Source organism: Lampetra planeri, chromosome 18 (assembly GCF_965212315.1).
Source record: "Lampetra planeri chromosome 18, kcLamPlan1.2.h2, whole genome shotgun sequence".
Taxonomy (NCBI): Eukaryota; Metazoa; Chordata; class Hyperoartia; order Petromyzontiformes; family Petromyzontidae; genus Lampetra; species Lampetra planeri.
In genome coordinates, this window is record NC_136124.1 from 5,619,228 (window position 1) to 5,638,256 (window position 19,029).

A 19,029-nucleotide genomic window follows, 5' to 3' on the forward strand; every position below is an offset into this window, starting at 1 on the left:
AATGGCTCTTCTCAAGTTCTATCTGCTGTGTTCAAACACTGAAACTAGTAAAAGGCAACGGCACACACTTGCCCATTGCAATCCACGGAGCCCATCGCTGGGGTACGGCGATTCGGGGCGGCCGCCCTGGACCCCGCGCGTTAGGGGGTGCCCGCCCTTCGACGTCACGGTGTCATATGGAATGCTTCTGGCTTAGTCTGAAGACCCCACATGGTGGGATTTGCCCTGGGCCCCGCAACCCTCCCCCTTCCACTCCCCTTATGGACAGCCCTGGTCATCCACGTGTCGTGCAGCATACCATTAGACGTCACAGGTAAATGCCCACTGAGCTACGTAGTTCGCTTTCAGAAGCGACCTGGCCACAAGTGGCTTAACACGTGGAAATTTATAGCAGTAGCCAAATACTCCAAACGCGTGTTTGCTCAAAGTGGAGGGGGTGGGGGATAAAGGGCCCGGAGTTTGACATCAGCCATACGGGAAAAAAGTCGAGTTTAAAGCAACGTGGCTTTAAGAGCAGAATGGGCCTCACGCCGTAACAGCATATTCGATACTATACGAGCTTGTTGTATGCGTGACAGCGACGTCTGAATTAAATATATTACCCCCGCCACAGCATGTAAAATTGGTACACTATTCTTTTAAAATAATAACCTTTATTATTGACGCTTTACAGAAGTAAAATCGTTCCAATGTATGCAATCCATCTTGTTTCGTGTGGCAGGAGGGAAAAGCAGCAGTGTTGTGACGCGCTCCTGAGAGTTGGTTTCATGGCTTTATTTTGGTGATTTCGAAAAGTGTATTTGTTTAGCCATGTTTGTTTGTTGTAGTAAAGAGTTAAACTGATGGCCCTAATCTAAGTTGTCTTGTGGTTGTTGTTGGTTGTCTGACTTGCATACCACTGGGATTTTTGCACACAGCGTTGGTGTACGGTGTTTTTTTCTGCAATATTTTGCTGTCTTTTCTTGGATTTTCTGTTTGCACTCAGTCACATATTCACTTTAAGATGTTTTTTTGTTCATGTTTTTGTTTTTTGTTTTTTTGCAGTTGCACCCGATTCAAGAGCCGAATGGCTCACAGGGCTATACCTAATAAATGGACTTGACTTTTCAAAGGAGTCAGCAGCAGCAGCAGTCGACGCCGTGTGGATCGCAGCGACACCGCCAGGATGATGTGGCACGGATGGCGCGATTCTTTGACGATCTTCTGTGCGTGCCTTCGAGTGCGGTGTCGCGAAATCCGTGGCTGTCGTGGGAAAGAGAAGCCCCGTACTTGATGCAGGTGCACTGCGTAGGGGATACTTGAAAGCAGGATTGTGCCTTAGGGGTCGTCCATAAATGACGTCACGCGATTTTGGACGATTTTTGACCCCCCCCCCCCCTCGTCACACGGCGTCACAAAAAGTCAGACCCCCCTAAAATATGACGTCATAAAGCTCTGCCCCCCCCCCCCCAAACCATATTTCCATTTCGAAAATAAAACATGCTTCAAATCGTTTTAAACTATTGTCATTGTAGTGCGTATTTAATGTGGCGCTGCACTCTGATGTTGTTATAACAGTTCTATATTCATTTAAAGTTGCGCATTTTGATGTGACGTCACATTTTTCAGCCCCCCCCCCTCGTCACACATCATCACAAATGTCTGACCCCCCCCCCCCCTAGGTGCGTGACGTCATTTATGAACGGCCCCTTAGTCCATGCGACAGGGTTGGTCGGTGCCACTTGGGGTGGCTAATACTACCAGTACGGGCACGGGTAGGCCGTGAGTCACTGGTGAGTCACCGTTTGTCACTCATTTCCCAACGTCTTGTCTCTTCTCACAATTCAAGTTCCTAGAATAAACCCACCCGCGCCTGCAACATGGCTTCATACCAGAGGTAGCAATCGGGTACCCGTACCCTACCCGATACCCGGCCGGGTACGGGTAGCCGGGTATAGGGTACCCGATTGCGACCCTGGTGCGGCCGGGTACGGGTAAGGAATCAAAACCCGTTTGCGACCTATGGTAAACAGATATCATTGCGCCCTCTGGTGACACCCAATGTATTGTAACAGTATTTGCGGTGTTTCACTTGGCAACAGGATGTTTAAAGTATTGTTTATCGATTAAAATCGAAGTGTCTCCCTGCTCAAACGAGCAACGGGGCTGAGGGCAGAAAATCCACGTTCCCATGTCAAAAGCCACTGTATGCTTAGTGGCCGTCCATAAATTACGTTACGCGATTTTGGATGATTTTTGACCCCCCCCGCCCTTCGTCACACGGCGTCACAAAAAGTCAGACCCCCCCCCTCAAATATGACGTCACAAAGCTCTGCCCCCCCCCCCCCCATTTTTTTTTAAAACATGCTTCAAATCGCTTTAAACTATTGTCATTGTAGTGCGTATTTAATGTGGCGCTGCACTCTGATGTTGTAGGACAAAACATTTATTAAAAAAGTCGATTTAATTAAGTAGAACGTGTTGTCTATATTAATTTCAAGTTGCGCATTTTGATGTGACGTAACATTTCTCAAACCCCCCCGGTGAAACTAATGCAGACGGAGAGAACGTGAGCATTCTTAAGTTTTTGTGTGTAAATTATTATAATTCAATACTTAGACAATATTTATTACAGAAACCAATATAATCTATATAAAGTTGACATTTATATGTTACTATTATCATTGATCGCACAGCATATGTACCCTTACTGCTAGGTATAAAACCAGTCTCTGAACACTGGAATGAAAATCGAAGACGAAATTCTCAACAACAACAAAGACAACACCCTCCAAACTAACCGCGCTTATTTCTCAATGAAAAAGAAATAACAACCAAAGGCTGCCACTTATATAAGTGACGGCACGTGGGGTGGGGGTGCTTGTCAGTCACCACGCCTCAATACCACCGGTCCCACGTGGCCGCGTGCCTGCAGGGCGACTTTAATCCACGTGGCAGGTGCAGCCAGTCGTGGTGACGTACACACCCCGAACGCCCTCTGACACACGATTGCATTTCGCAGTTCACTTCGGCGGTGACCGTATTGTCCGGATTGAACGCGACGTCCCGGAAAAGTCGGAATCTATGGGGTGTTTTTTTGGGGGGGGCTGGAGGAATCCGATAAGCTGTGAAGCTCTTTCTCACGGATGTCCAGTAAAAGGGGGCACGGGGTCAGAAAGTTACAACAAACAATACGAAGACACGATGGGAGTGCAAAGTATAGGAAAGGTTAGCGAATCATGAAAAAAATATTTTACCAGGTAAAGCCCACTGAGTTATTAGCTAATTTTTCAGAAGCGACCTGGCCACAAATGATAGCTCAACGAAGTGGCTGACCATCACGTGGAAATGTATAGCAGACAAATAATCTAAACGGCAAGGTGCTTCTTAACGTGGAGGGGGAAACTGGAGGACCTGGAGAAGAACAAATCCACGAGAAGAGAGAGAGAGACATACGAACTCCAAATATACAGCAGCAGGCGTCGGGATCGGGATCGAACCCACGCCCTCCTGCATACCAGACGCCACCCCAAATTGTACCCGGTGTCAATATCTCGTCTGATACACAACTACACGGGACGTATCGATCCCCCCCCCCGCCCCCTCCCGCAACGTTTGCTTACCAAACTCCCCCCCTCCACCCAGTATATAGAAGGGGGAAATCTCTGTCTTCATAATCTGCAGAGTGCGGTTCAGAGTCCGGCAAATCGCACGCGCGTAGGGCCCGCATTCGACAGAGCCAGCGCTCGGCCATCTTACTAAGGGGTGGCAATCGCGACACGAGTGGCGCTACAGGCGATGTGAGGGCCCATTCCGCTCTTAAGGCCACGTTGCTTTAAAATTCTTCGTTCTTTTTTTTATCCCCCCCGTATGGCTGATGTCAAACTCCGGGCACTTTAGCTCCCCCACCCTCCCTCCACTTTGAGCAAACACGCGTTTGGAGTAGCTTGCTACTGCTATGAATTGCCACGTGTTAAGAAGTCACTTGTGGCCAGGTCACTTCTGAAAATGAGCTACATAGCTCAGTGGGCATTTTAACCCAAGGCCGTGATTATAATATATTGGTGGGGACACCCCCCCCCCCCCATTATTCAAATATGCTCAAAATGACCCCCCCCCCTCCCAATATATTGCTATAAAAAATATAATTGCCGTGCTATGTAAATAAAAACAATTTGCTAAACCTTGGCCATAATATCTAGACTTCGATTTAAAGCTTTCGTGACTGCAGGGATTCATCTTCTTGGTTCTTTCGGTAAAGTCACGTAGAAGGGAAGTAATAAAATAAAAAAAATAAAACACAATAAAACATTTTTGTGTTTTATTTTTATTATTTTATTACTTCCCTTCTACGTGCCTTTACCGAAAGAACCAATAAGAGAAATATCTAGACTTGTCTTCATATAAATCAATGCATAGATATCTGTTTATATGATTGTGGTTATGGTTGTAATTTATTAATACCTAATCTCTGCCATTACATACAATGAAACAAGAAATGGTAAAAAAGTAAAAACAGAGCAATGTAATCCAATACATTATTCGACATTATTGTAAAAAAAAAAGTCCATCCCACGTGTTAGTGCATTTTTTAATATTTTAGGCAGAAAATTAGTTTTCAAATTTAGATATTTTTCTGGGTTGGGACCCCCAGACACCCTGGAAGATTTGGTCCACCCCAATGTTGACTCCATGGCTACGGCCTTGTTTTTACCTGGTTAGATTTAAATATATATATATTTAAATTTATATCCACACCTGCCATGGTCTGTGCAATGGATGCGGTTTAGGATGCACCATGGACTTTCGTGGAAGATCACACACCCAGAGGGAACCTGCGTTAGGGCTCCCGCAGACTCATTAATGTAACCTCCTACCTACGACCGACATGAATAGACACGCGTTGGGCTTGAGCATCGCGTGGGGCACACATCTCCATCGCGAGAGGTACACGATCTAAACGTCAATAGCTTAACACGGGGGGTGTGGATGGGTGTGTGGAGCGCTAGTCCCTGCTCACGGCCAACACCAGTGACGAGTATCTGAACCGGTCCCGGGTCTCCCCTAGGTCGACTCAGCCTCAAATGAGTATCTGGTGCGTTGTCTTAAATATCGCCACTGGGGAGACAAAGGCGGCCGGGCGTGGTGTTGGCCACCCACCCCCTCGTGTGCCACAGTGCCGGCCTTTATAGGTGCTCGCTAACAGCACTTGCCCCAACAGTCTGTTAAGGCTATACGGGGGATCTTTGTCTTTGCGTGTGTGGCTAATGTGTGTATGGCTGGTGTGTATGTGGTTGGGTGCGTGTGGGTGGCTGTGTGTGTGAGTGTGTGGGTGGATGTAATTGTGTGTGGCTGGCTGGGTGGGTGTGTGAGTGTGTATTAGTGTGAGTGTGGCTGTGTGAGTGGCTGGGTGTGTAAGTGTGTGAGTGTATTAGTGTGTGAGTGTGTGGCTGGGTGTAATTGTGTGTGGCTGGCTGGGTGGGTGTGTGAGTGTGTATTAGTGTGAGTGTGGCTGTGTGAGTGGCTGGGTGTGTAAGTGTGTGAGTGTATTAGTGTGTGAGTGTGTGTCTGTGTGTGTGTGTGAGTGTATTAGTGTGTGTATGTGACTGTGTGCAAGTGTGTAAGTGTGTGTAAGTGTATTAGTATGTGGCTGTGTATTTACCCCACGCAAGGTGGCCGGCTAAACCCCAACCCCCGTGACGCTCCCAACTTCGCCCCGCCCATCACCCCCCCATCACCCCCCCCCCTCTCCCGGCCTCTCCGCTGTAGCGATCTTGTGTGGAAGCCGACCGCCGTCTCGCGAGCCAGGCAGACTTCTCTCTCGCTCAGCGGGCGACGAACAGCGGACAGCCGTGTCGAGTTAAGGTAAGAGGAGGGGGCATCACCATCATCATCATCGTCGTCGGCGGCGTGTCCGTGTCAGTGATCGTTCGCGTGGCGGTCAGCTACGAACCCGGCGACCCGAGTTCGATTTCCGCTCAACGAGGCCAACGCCGGTGACGATTGTCCGAACCGGTAACCTGAGGCCCTCCTCAGCCTCGGACGAGGACATTGGTGCGGGGAGACAAAGGCGGCCCCGGGCGTGGTGTTGGCCACCCTCGGGTGCTACTGTCGAGGATATAGGGAGCAGGCTAGATGTGGGGGGGGCTTTGTCTTCGTGGTTAAAGTTAAAACAGGGGGGGCCCTCAGAATGGGCCCCCTCTGAATGGGGGGCCCCCTCTGAATGGGGGGCCCCCTCTGAATGGGGGGCCCCCTCTGAATGGGGGCCCCCTCTGAATGGGGGGCCCCCCTCTGAATGAACGGCAACGGTTATGAAGAGGCGGTCAGTGGGCAACTAAATCCCCAAGTCGCCGCCGTATCCGGAGTGAAGGTATCCACCCCCCCCCCCCCTATTAGACCCCGTAGTGTCACATCCACTTGTGATTTGAAGGGTCTCCATCACGCGACGTGGTCGGTCGGTCCTGGTTGGAGGTAGGGAGACGTGGGAGGAGGGGGGGGGTGTTTGACCATACTTCACCACGCTGGACTGTGGAGGATGCCGTTTTGAGATATCGCTCACCGCACTCATTGTTAGCCTTGGCTGGTGATTGAACCCTGGCCGCCGTGGTCACATCCGAGCGATGATTACCCCCCCACACTCGCCCTCCCTGCCTTTGGCTTTTGTTCTTAATTGTGCTGCCTTGTTAATACGCCCGCTGAATTGAACGTCGCTCATTACATCCAAGGCTACGTCTTCATCACACCCGTTGCTGGTCGCCTATGAGTAAAAACAGCAACAACAACATTGGGTAGCTGACGTTCTGCCGGGTTAATGCGAGAACTTTGTGTGAGTATTCAACGGGTAAAGTTTGACTCGAGCAGACTCTGTGGCATCTACCCGCATATGCCACGTTTAGCAGCTGTTGCCAACGCGACCGATACGTGTGGGATGTATCCCAGCAGCTGTTTCTGTACTTCTATGCTTCCCCCTGTCAGCCCGTCTTCACCAAACCCGCATTGACCAGCGTGGTGAAGTATGGTCACAGAATCCCACCATGCCCGCCACGGCGTACAGCTGTTACGAGTAAGCTGTTCAAGAATGTAAATGTAAAATTTTTATTTAAAGCTTTCGTGACTGCAGGGGTTCATATTCTTGGTTCTTTCGGTGAAGTCACGTAGAAGGGAACTAATAAAATAATACAAATATAAAACAATAAACATTCTCACGACGTTTCGACTGCAACACAATCAATCATCATCAGGTGTGAAATCAACAGCAAGAATTTTTTAAAAAAGTGCCACGTTTACCAGCTGTGGATTTCACACCTGATGATGATTGCTTGTGTTGCAGTCGAAACGTCGTGACAATTTTTATTGTTTAATATTTGTATTATTATTTTATTATTTCCCTTCTACGTGACTTTACCGAAAGAACCAAGAATATAATGTAAATGTAGTACAGCTTTTGAGAATGGGATTTGTAATATTTGTCTGCATGCCTCGGATTCTGTATTGGCCCTAGAAATACGTTGGCATATCTCAGCAGTCAGCCCATTTCTGTGATAGCTTCTATGAGATTACAACTCCCAAGTTATATTCCATGTATGAACCTGTAATAGTGTAATAGGATCAGAGTTTTGTTTGAATATTTGTTTTTACATCCGTTGAATCGGTAACGTGGCTCATCCAAATGGGCACCTACGATTAGCACGGCTGGCTCAGTACGACACGAAAGAAGTTCAACGTACATACGTTTCTCCTGCCATGAATTAGACCAAAAATGATGAATTAGACAGTGCACAGGTTATAGACGTCATTATTTTGACTGTTAAGAACGTTGAAGTGGGGTTTGAGCAGGGTAACATCACTAGAAGGGACTATGAAGTTTGCTCGTGTGCCAGGTGTTGGGGGGGTTGATTGTTAACATCGCGGGGACCCTGAGAGGTGGCGGCGAATTAGGTGGACGTCTTCATCAAGCAGTGGATGGATCCTGGCCACTGGTGATTAAGATCCTGCCCCTTATGCTGCATGACAGCCTATCAATCACCCCCCACCCAGAGTTACTCCCTTTAAGTTGTGACGCAAGTTTCCCAACTGTTGACGTAACGACAAGCGGAACTGCAAACACTAACGCGACAATAATAGCCCAGTTGACGTGAATGAACACGCACCAGTTTGGTACCATCATTTAGGCCACGATATTTCAAAATAGGAAATTCCTGTACCTGCTTCAGGTGGGTTCTCACTTACAAGAATGATAAATACTCAACAGACAAGCATCTGTTTCGTCACATAAAACCAAATTTTTTTTCCCCTGTGAAATTGTTGACCATTAAATATTTTTCTTATTACAGAAAACACACTCTGGACCGCTTTTCTAATGCTGCTGAATTGCAGGGTGCTATAGGCAAGAACCAGACCTAAAACATTTTGTGCGGTAGATACAATTTAAAAAAAAATATAACACCTCTTTGTGGAATATCGGTAATGTACATATTGAAAACTACACTTCATGTTTTAATATCGTGTTAAGTTAACAGATGTGTCATGTTTCTGCACAAAATGAGTGTGAATGATTTAATGTGATATTTTATTAATGTGCAAAGGGATTAATTATTTGACGAAGGTATAATGAGCTTACGTTGTTCAAACACTCGAGCAGATATCCTGCATGCCTTCTGCGGTCAGCCCTCTAGCAAAGTAGAGTTGAGCTTGGTTACTACAGTTCTTGGCTGGGCAAAGTCCTGGGAGTGCCAGGTGTTGTAGGCTTGGGTTGCGAGGTAGTCAGGAGATGACAGTACGGCGGTATATTTTGAATGCATCGGTGCGGAGTTTTGAGTGTGTTCCTCTCCTTGTATGCGTGGGTTATTCTCTGAGCTTTCTCCCACACGCCAGACACTCACGTGTCTTGGGATACATTTATATGAAGACACTTTATGAAATCAAATATTGCTGTATTGTTAAATAACATTCACAGGTTAAAGACATCGTCTTGACTGTTGTGCAAAGTTAGTGGGTTTTGCCAGAACACAGCACTAGGAAGGGATGATGGGTGGTTAATGAGACTAATGATGGAGTGACAGAGAGACAAAGGAGGGAGGGGACGTGCTTGAGAGGGCATCCACCACGACAGGACGTCCACCATCGCAGGTCTGCGAGAGATGGTGACGGCTAAGGAAGGCTTTCATCCAGAAATAGACTATTAATGACTGATTATGATAACGATGATTATCTACAATAGGGATGGGGGGGGGGATCCTTTCTTGACTAGGGTCCGAATAGAACTTTCTAATGCCTTTGCTGGGCCAAACTTTAACACGCGTATGTATGTTGAACATCCTTTATACTTAGCCAACCGTGCTAATCGGAGGTGCAAACAACACACACACACTTCAGTTAGTTCTGTCTCCGCAGAAGCCGGAGGAGACACCCGCCGACGGTCAGCCATGGCCACGTACCAGGAGTTCATCTCCCAGGGCGAGGAGCGCGACGGCGTGCGCTTCAGCTGGAACGTGTGGCCCTCGAGCCGCATCGAGGCCACCAAGCTGGTGGTGCCCCTCGGCGGGCTCTACACGCCGCTCAAGGAGCGGCCCGACCTCCCGCCCGTGCAGTACGAGCCGGTGCTTTGCAGCCGCGCCACGTGCCGCGCCGTCCTGAACCCGCTGTGGTGTGTAGCGCTGGCAGGGCTTCCACACCCACCCGAACCCCCCACGCCCCCCAAGCCTCACACCCAACCCCATGGAGTAATAACAAGTCTGACCTCTGACCCAGCAGCAACCGACTTTGTTTCGGGGGACGTTAATAAGATGGGATTCAGCCAGGCGTGGTCGCCTCGGAGATTGTAGGGGATTGTGCAGACTTGATTTTTAAAGTTATAATCTGGTTGTCTTCCACACCCCTCCCTCCCCAATTGTATTACAATTGTGCTGCCGGTGTGACTTTGTGAGACGGATAAAACCTGTGGGGAAATCTCGCAGAGCAGTGCAGCCGCCCCTTGCGCGTTCAAGAACGGCCCCACGGAAGCAGATTTTGCCGTGTGTGAGATGCATATCCCCCAGGGCTATGAGGTGATTAGGAGAGGATGGTACAATACGCATACAAAATCTGTGCTGATGCTGCACTGGCACTGGTGCACAAAGTTAATAAAAATATTAGTTAGGTTGCTGACCAATTAGCGTGAATTGATTTAGTTATCCCATCATGTGGTCCCATATCACACTATGTAAGGAATTGCCCCAAACATCGTGATTCTGGACTGTACTAAAATACAATCGTGAGCTTGATCAATGTTTTCCCGGATAAAAAAGGGATTTTACAATTCTGTATAGCCTTGAGCTGAACATCGCCGTCATTCGTAAAATCTATTTTTTTTTTATTCACAGCCAAGTGGATTACAACGCGAAGCTGTGGGCATGCAACTTTTGCCTTCAAAGAAATCCGGTTGGTAATTTTTTGCTCTTTTTGCCACAAACGTTTAATTACAGGTTCACATAAATCCACAGAGCCATTGAATTAATTATACAGAGGCTCCTCAACTTACGAACAATCAACTTACGAACTTTCAGAGATATCAAGAAACCTGTCCGTATGTCCAGCTGCCTGTTCGGACCGAGAGTCGTAAAGTTCAACCGCCGCGCAATAGATGGTGATGGTGGCATCTACGTCTGCAGAACATTAAGAACCAGTGGCATCTACATCTACAGGAGATTATACAACTTTTAAAGCCACTCCCGTGTTTAGTCTACATGCCGCACAACATGTTTGGAATGGACAGGAGTAAAGTTGTACTTAAGAACAAATCAACTTACGAACAGATCTCTGGAACCTGACTCATTCGTAAGTATAGGAGTCCCTGTAAACATGCACCTGTGTGGTTTGTGCACTGTTTGACAGTTTCCACCTACGTACGCTGGGATTTCAGAAGTGAACCAACCTGCAGAGCTCGTACCTCACTTCTCCACCATTGAATACATCGTACAGGTAAGAATGCTTCTTGTAAGCTATGCCAACATTGTTTTAGTTTACCCTCGCCAAATTGACCTCACCTACATCTACGGCAGAGGTCGCAAACGGGTTTTGATTCCTTACCCGTACCCAGCCGTACCTGTACCCTACCCGTACCCGGCCGGGTACGGGTAGGGTACGGGTATCGGGTACCTGATTGCGACCTCTGGGATGAAGCCATGTTGCAGGCGCGGGTGGGTTGATTCTAGGAACTTAAATTGTGAGAAGAGACAAGACGTTGGGAAATGAGTGACAAACAGTTACTCACCAGTGACTCACGGTCTACCCGTACCCGGCCGCACCAGGGTCGCAAACGGGTACCCGTACCCGTACCCGGCTGGGTACGGGTAGCCGGGTATCGGGTAGGGTACGGGTATCGGGTACCCGGTTGCGACCTCTGATCTACGGCCCTTTGTCGGTCCGCTGCTGGATGACAGCTCCCCATGTTGAGCGGTTCCAGGAGGGGTTATTCGACAGTACAGGCGGTCCCCGCTTTTACGACGTTGCGACGCGTTCCTGGAAACCCCGTCTTCGTATATCTAGGACCCTGTTTTCCCACAGACAGGGTTTAATAGGTAAAAACCTACGAAAACATTTGAGAATAACAAAAGTCACACCGGAAACCAGACTGACCCTGTTCAGATGTGTTCGGAGTCATGTCGGAAGATGCGTCGTGAATCTATCCATGGTGGCATTATATATACGTCGTAAATGTGGATCGTCGTAAACTGTAGACTGCCTGTACTCCATTGTGGTCAGTGCGGATTGTTTAAGGTGGCCAGCATAGACATGACAGCTTAGAGGCGCAGTGTTACTTTGGATTTTGCTGCAATTCCCTCTGCTGCCGACCATGTAGACCCAATTGCCTATGACAACCCGCTGTAAATTTAATGAAAATATGATAATGGCTTAAATGAAATTCGTGTCCCAATTCGGCACTTCAAAAGGTTGTCAGCAGGTGGTGCTAGCGTGAAGCGCTGCGCTCAAGAGGAGAATTGCCTGTCTTGTGTGTTTGAATGAATGCATGTGTAGCTCTATGTACGTCGAAATTCTTTCACACCGTACCTAGCCAACCGCGCTAATCGGAGGTGCGGGGAAAGAATAACAAACTAAACACAAAAAAGCAGTTCTAAAGAAGCGAGCTTTCAATCTGGATTTAAAAGTGCATAGCTCCAGTGGCTTCCTAATATCGGAAAGAAGAGCGTTCCGGAATAACGAAAAAGACCGATTGTGCCGTGAAATATGTCTATTGCATGCGCACTCAATCGATTGTCGCATCGAATCACTAAAAGTTGGCGACGACTGGGGGGGTGGGGGGGGAGACCTTCAATCAGAAGTGAGTTGACGATGGCCCACGACGATGACGACGACAGTAACGACGATAACGACGCGGGTCGCTGTCTGGCCCCTTCTCGCCCACAGCGCGGCACCACCCTGCCGCCCATCTTCCTCTACGTGGTGGACACGTGCCTGGAGGACGATGACCTGCAGGCGCTCAAGGAGTCGCTGCAGATGTCGCTGAGCCTGCTGCCGCCCGCCGCCCTCGTTGGCCTCATCACGTTCGGCCGCATGGTCCAGGTGCACGAGCTGGGCGCCGAGGGCATCGCCAAGAGCTACGTGTTCCGCGGGAGCAAGGACCTGGCGGCCAAGCAGATCCAGGTGCCTCCCGCCCCCCCCCCCGACCAAGATCACAACTGTGTTGTGTCCTCGAAGTAATGTGTGCGGATGTACCACCTTTGTCCCTCAGATATAATGAGTGGGTTTGGGGTGAGTGGGTGGATGGGGAAGGGTTTAAATGCTAAAAGGGTGGTAATAATGGCACAGCCCTGCAATTCCTTACGCATGCCACTGCTGGCAGAGGGGCCCACACTAGAGGATGCTCTGGAGTGTATTTTGGCTTAATTTTCCATGCTGGCCAGACATATTGGAAGAGGTAACAATTTAACCCACCAATTTCCGACCTGCCAATGGACTGACAGTGTTGTGCTCATTTATACTGGTTTCAATTGATGAGCCGGGACATCAAATCAAACCACCGAACTCTGGGTTGCAAGACCAGTGCTCGCTCACCATTAAAACACGGCAACATCCCGACTCAATAAGTATGGAAAATATTTATTACAATCCAGTAATGGTTTTTGTTTGTTTGTTGTGAACAGGATATGCTCGGGCTGATGAGACCAGTTGCTTCCCAAGGTGGCCAGGCTCAGCCAGTCCAGCCTCAGCATTCTCCAGTTCACAACCGGTAAAGGCTTCTCCTCGGTGGTGACATCTGACGAAAACAAGAACAACAACAGCAGCAACAACAAAAGATGACGCAGTCCAGCCCTTTGACTTGCGACGCACGCTCACAACGCTCGCCTTTCTCTGCCAACGTCTGCAGGTTTCTTCAGCCAGTGCAGAACATCGACATGGCTATGACGGACCTGCTGGGGGAGCTGCAGAGGGACCCATGGCCCGTGCAGCAGGGCAAGAGGGCCCTGCGATCCACCGGCACTGCCCTCTCCATTGCCGTGGGATTGCTGGAGGTAAAGAAATTCACAGTGTTGCTCGCAGCAATTTGTGTCGGGAGGCTCTCCGACGCGTCTTCAGGAGCCGAGTTCGGTTCGTGAAAAAAAAAAACGGCTCCCAGCACGTGGAGCGAAACATTAGACATTGTGCCGAACAATACGTGGTGCGACCTGAAAAACACCGAGAAAACCTACGCAGTTATCGTTTTTGTGTCGGCAGTTGTTTATTTCTTTGTGCTGATTTGCAGTTGTGTTTTGCCTCCCCCACCCACTAACAAACTCCTGTTGTTGGTGACGCCCTTGAACCCGACAGTGCACTTTTCCCAACGCGGGCGCCCGGATCATGCTGTTCACGGGTGGGCCCCCAACACAAGGGCCTGGCATGGTCGTTGGCGAGGAGCTGAAGACGCCCATCCGTTCCTGGCACGACATTGAGAAGGACAATGTCAAACACATGAAGAAAGCAACCAAGGTTGGCATGCTGTCAGTTCACAAATTTGCTCGGGCTCGTTCCAATTTCCTCCACCTCTTGGCGTTTCTTACACCCTAATTGACAAGGCTAGGTTTGTGCCAACCTTGGGTGGAGATGCTTTATTTGTTTTTTTTTCCTCTGTTCGAGTGTCACGCAAGAAATTGGTCCTTTGCACAATGAGAACGATTTCTTTGGTGCGTGACACACTTTCTTGGTAGTTGACACTGTCCTTCTCAAGAAGGTTTGTATCCCTGGCTTGGTTTGAGGTTTGTGAGTGGCGCCTCGCATCGCTTTGCACCACTGGAGCGTTGGGATGTCGCGTAAGACTGCATCGTTGTAGCGCTCGCGCGTTTTTTGCACAACGCTCTTCTTTGCCTTCCCATCCCACCCCCGACCTCCGTGCACGGTCAGCACTTTGAAGCTTTGGCAAACCGTGCCACGGTCAACGGCCATGCCATTGACATCTACGCCTGCGCGCTGGACCAGACTGGTCTGCTGGAGATGAAGTGCTGCCCCAACCTCACTGGGTACACCACCTGCACCACGCACACGTGTTCCCAGACGCTATCTCCCTCGCCTGGTGTGCAGGAGGTCGTGGGTTCGGTCCCGACCCTGACGCCTGCTGCTGTATATTTGAAGTTTGCGTGTCTCTCTCCCCGTCGTGGGGGACGCACCGTCACCTTATGAGCTCTTCTGGTATTTATAAGCGCTCACTAAGAGCACTTGCCCCGGCAACCGATGCAGCCTACACGGGAGATCTTTGTACTTGTGTGTATTTGGTTTGGTCTAGCTTATGACCCCAATGCATTGATTGGAATGCAGTGTGTCATTATCTAATCGACACGTAGCGTTATTATCTAAATCAACCCAACACGATCCATGGATTTTGGAATGCGACCTAATTTGTCCTGTTTAGTGGATCAGATCTTTTTGGCAAGGTGCATAAATACTGAGATAATTCGGACTTGAACTTATTATCTTGTAATCCAACCCCTTATACTGTAGAGGCGATAGCTGTTGGGCATCTACTTTTTACACGTTCAAGTAATTGTCATTAGATTGTTCTGTTGGTTGATCATTCCCATCAGATGAAAGTTGTTTCGGATCCGATCGATGAAAGTGTAAAGGTGTCCCTTGTGTATTTTTATTTCTAAGCGCGTAGGCAAATGCAACGACAAAATTAAAGATTGTCTCCGCGTGTGTCCCCTGGCTTGCGGATCGATGCAGTCGGTGTGACGTTGTCGAGTTTTGTTCTCCAGCGGCTACATGGTGATGGGCGATTCCTTCAATACGTCGCTCTTCAAGCAGACGTTCCAGCGAGTGTTTGGCAGGGACTTCCAGGGAAACCTGCGCATGGCTTTTGGAGCCGTCCTTGAAGTCAAGGTGAGCATAGCAGCTTGCAATGTGAAACCCCCACTTGTGTGTTGTTTGCCCGAGTATGCACTTAACAGTACAGGGTGGTCCAGATGTATTGTGATCCCCATTTTTATTCTCTAATACTTCATATTTTTGGAAGTAACGTTTATTTAAAACGTAAATGGATATGCAAAGGAAAATAAATAGGGCTCAATTAATTGGAGGTCACAAGGCATTTGGACCAACCTGTATCATAATTAATAACAATTTACATTTGTAAGGCACGTTTCATCCGTATATCCCAATGCGCCACCGTGTATGGAAAGCAGCGAATAAACAGAACCTGCAGGGTAAACGGCCAGAACTAGGGGATAGAGGCCTATTTAAAGAGGTGAGTTTTTGAACAATTCTGATTGTCCTATGAGCAATGGCAAAAGTTTTCCAAAGCCTGGAAGCAGCACTGGCAAAAGCCCGATCACCCAAGGAAATTCGGCTTGACCTCGGAGCCATTCGAAGAAGGCGATCGGAATATCTCGGCGACCTCGTTGGACCATGAAAATGGATCGGTTCCCGTAAATATTGCGGGACTAACCCATCGAGCTCCTTGTAGGGTTTATCCAATATTGTTGCAACATTTCCAGAAATATTGAGCGATGAAATCGGCGGTTCTGCGGGTGCGTGGTGGATTACTCCAGCACAGCACCGTGAGAGATGCCGATGGCTTGGGGAGGCATTCATTCAGCAGTGGATAGATCATGGCTGATGGTGATGATGCGAGGTTTGGCAGTTTCATTGCGGCGTATGTGAACGCAATCCACTTGTGAGTCAATTAAACCTCTTGCATAAATTATTCGCAAGTCGTTTGTTTGACATTTATTTTTATGCTCATGACAGCAGTAATAATAAGTGATGGTGCCTTGTTAATCCACTGCTGGATGGAGGCCTCCCCATTCTGTGTTGGTCATAGAGATTTTTTTTTACCATACTTCACCAGTGCGCCGAGCGAATCCTGCGCTTGGGAGCTTAGAAATCCCTCCCAACAATGTGTTTTGCTGCTGACCACCACCTAACACAGCCCCGCAGCAGCCTATGGCAACCCGGAGTGCATGATGGCGACCCACCCAAGCACTGTCCGGGCTCAAGCCTGCTAAGATCCAAGAGATCTGACAATTTTGGTCAGAGGTGAATTTCCATTAGCTTTGCATAACCGATATAATCTGACATTGGATGCCTTGATTCTGTTAGACCACGATAGATACATTCGGTACCCGTGCACGTACCGCTTCTGGGAGGGGGAGTGTCCATCGTGCCAAGTGTAAATAATCTTTCGTGCTCTTCATTTGTATGGTAATTTCAGACAACGCGAGAGCTTAAGGTGTCTGGAGCCATCGGTCCTTGCGTCTCGCTGAACACCAAGGGGCCCTGCGTGTCTGAGAACGTAAGTCGCCCGCGTGACGATAAGCCGCCTTCCCCGTTGCAACCCGGCCGTTCTGGACGATAACCGTATAATTACACGTCGCTTTGATAAATCTGCATTAACTCGATGAATTACTCGCTGTTTATTTGACTTAATTAGGTTCATGTTTTCGCGACAATCGCAGCACGACACTTGTAATTAGCTCAGCTGGCCACAGCAGGGGTGTAATTACATGGGGCGTTTATTGTTTGAAGGCGCTGACAACAGAAAGTGCAATCAAGGGCTTTGTTGAAACAGCTTATTTCTTTCCACTGCTCTCAACACTTGAACGTTTTCAGAATGCCACGTGAATGGCGAGTGCGTTTTTCAGGTTAAATAAACATTTTTAAACGGGCGCGTGCGATTATGATTAAAGTCGCCCGCGCAGGCCGCTTAATGAAAGTGGCGATGCGCTTTGAGAATGCGCCGCGCGCGAGTGGTTATTGCGGCTCTCGGACGTGTGAACGTTCCCGGGATGCGCTTCGCGGTGCTCGCCGCTGTCCTTTGCGTGAACACCGATAGCCGTGCGCCTCGGCGTTGAATTCTGCCAACAATCGTGATCCTCGCCGCAGGAGATGGGCATCGGCGGTACGTGCCAGTGGAAGATCTGCTCGCTGGATTCCAGCACTACCCTGGCCATCTACTTTGACATTGTCAACCAGGTGAGGGCCACCTAAACGCACAAACGCACCTTGACACACTTTTATATATATGTATGACGCACTTGCTGAGCACAAGCCCAAAGGCCTGAAACGTCGGTTGGCCAGCAATAAACACAACACAATCAACGTTGTTATCGAAAGAGTTGGCACATTCCTCGGATTTGAGCAAGGTTTATTTATTATGAGAGATTGCTAAATAGAGACAATGGGACGGAATTTCAGAGTCGAGCAGCGCGAGGAATGAAGCAGAACGCAAAGTGTTGCGACCTGCAGTGTGGGTAGGTGGATGGATGGATGGCTGGGTGGGTGGGTGAGTTGGTGGGTGGGTGAGTGAGTGAGTGAATGTCGTTGTGACCTGCAGTACGGTATCGATGAGACAGAACGGTTAGTCTGGTTGAGCAAGTCCTCAAGATGAGTGGAGGAATCAATGATTGACATTCATGGGACCAGTAACCATGGTAGTAGTAGCAATGGATGCGTTGAAAAGGTGGCACGTGACCATCGGCGAGAGAGTAAATGGAGTTAATCAGTAAGTGCTTGGACGGCTGCCACGGGAGTGGAGGGTATATGATGAGCAGTTGGGACGGGCTGAGTGTGCACCTTGTGCTGTGCTGCCACTTTGCATACCTGGCCTTGTGTCCTTGGACATGCGCAATGCCAGGCAGGTGTATCTATGTGAACCTGGCCTGAGCCACGCTTGGGTCATGGAGGCATCGGTTCATCAATTCAATTTATTGTCAAGGCTCACGATTCACGTGCCGAATTGCGTGTTAGAATCGGTGTGGTTTAAACAACAAAATCTATGTGCATGATGTGAAAATGATGTGTTGTTACACTGATGCTAATGGAGCGATTTCAAATATATAAACGGGATGGAAATAAGATACATTTTACAAAGAAGATTGTAAAAACGAGACAATAATCATCAGAATTTCTTGCATTGAATCGGCGTCCCGATTTTATGACAATTCATCGAATCACTGGGGAAGTGAATCGCTACATCTCCACATTATCTATATATAATCTACATATACATGTAAAGGTGCATCGAAGTGTGTGCATAAGAGCCGATTATGTTAGATTTATGTTAATTATATGTTAACGATACATTTCGGAAATTAGAACGATCAAGACTCAACGAGCCGTACAAATGAAACGGAGAAGCGAGAAATACACGTGACGTAAAACGGGATAACAACAGTAATAATGTATTTCTTAATGAAAACAGCATTCCAAATTATGAGCCTTGGTCGAATCTGGGTTGGGTGAATCTTTAAATAGTTATTAAATACAGCTGATATGCAGATTGTCCAACTTGACTTGCACAAACTTTCGTGTGACGCAAAGAACGCAACACGGTCGGCTCGTGGGGACAACAAGTGATGACACTTTCAGTATGTGCGGTACGGTACATCGTGTCTGCATTAACCACATATAGACGTGGTGAACAAGCAAACGAAAACGTGCTCTGGTAGAAAATGCATTGTCTTTGGAACTGATTGGTCCACACCAGAGATATCTTTCTTTAGAGCCTAGTCTCAAACAGTGTTAGACCAGAGATCGCTAAAAGCGAACAGCACGAAGCTCTCAATGTCCTGATAGTGCATTGTT

The 19,029-nt window shown here is 48.3% G+C and overlaps 1 protein-coding gene across 1 annotated transcript in view; it reads left to right on the forward strand.

Moving 5' to 3' along the window:
* Positions 1 to 5,727: 5,727 nt before the first annotated feature.
* Positions 5,728 to 19,029, forward strand: part of LOC144723537 (protein transport protein Sec23A-like) — a 37,415-nt gene continuing 24,113 nt past the window's right edge. Inside the window, exons 1-12 of the mRNA XM_078602370.1 lie at positions 5,728 to 5,844; positions 9,373 to 9,625; positions 10,341 to 10,398; positions 10,852 to 10,938; positions 12,385 to 12,621; positions 13,122 to 13,207; positions 13,346 to 13,490; positions 13,786 to 13,944; positions 14,356 to 14,471; positions 15,204 to 15,327; positions 16,658 to 16,738; positions 17,329 to 17,418. Coding sequence (XP_078458496.1) covers positions 9,405 to 9,625; positions 10,341 to 10,398; positions 10,852 to 10,938; positions 12,385 to 12,621; positions 13,122 to 13,207; positions 13,346 to 13,490; positions 13,786 to 13,944; positions 14,356 to 14,471; positions 15,204 to 15,327; positions 16,658 to 16,738; positions 17,329 to 17,418 — 1,404 coding nt within the window. The 5' untranslated portion in view covers positions 5,728 to 5,844; positions 9,373 to 9,404. The remainder of the gene's footprint in view (positions 5,845 to 9,372; positions 9,626 to 10,340; positions 10,399 to 10,851; positions 10,939 to 12,384; positions 12,622 to 13,121; positions 13,208 to 13,345; positions 13,491 to 13,785; positions 13,945 to 14,355; positions 14,472 to 15,203; positions 15,328 to 16,657; positions 16,739 to 17,328; positions 17,419 to 19,029) is intronic.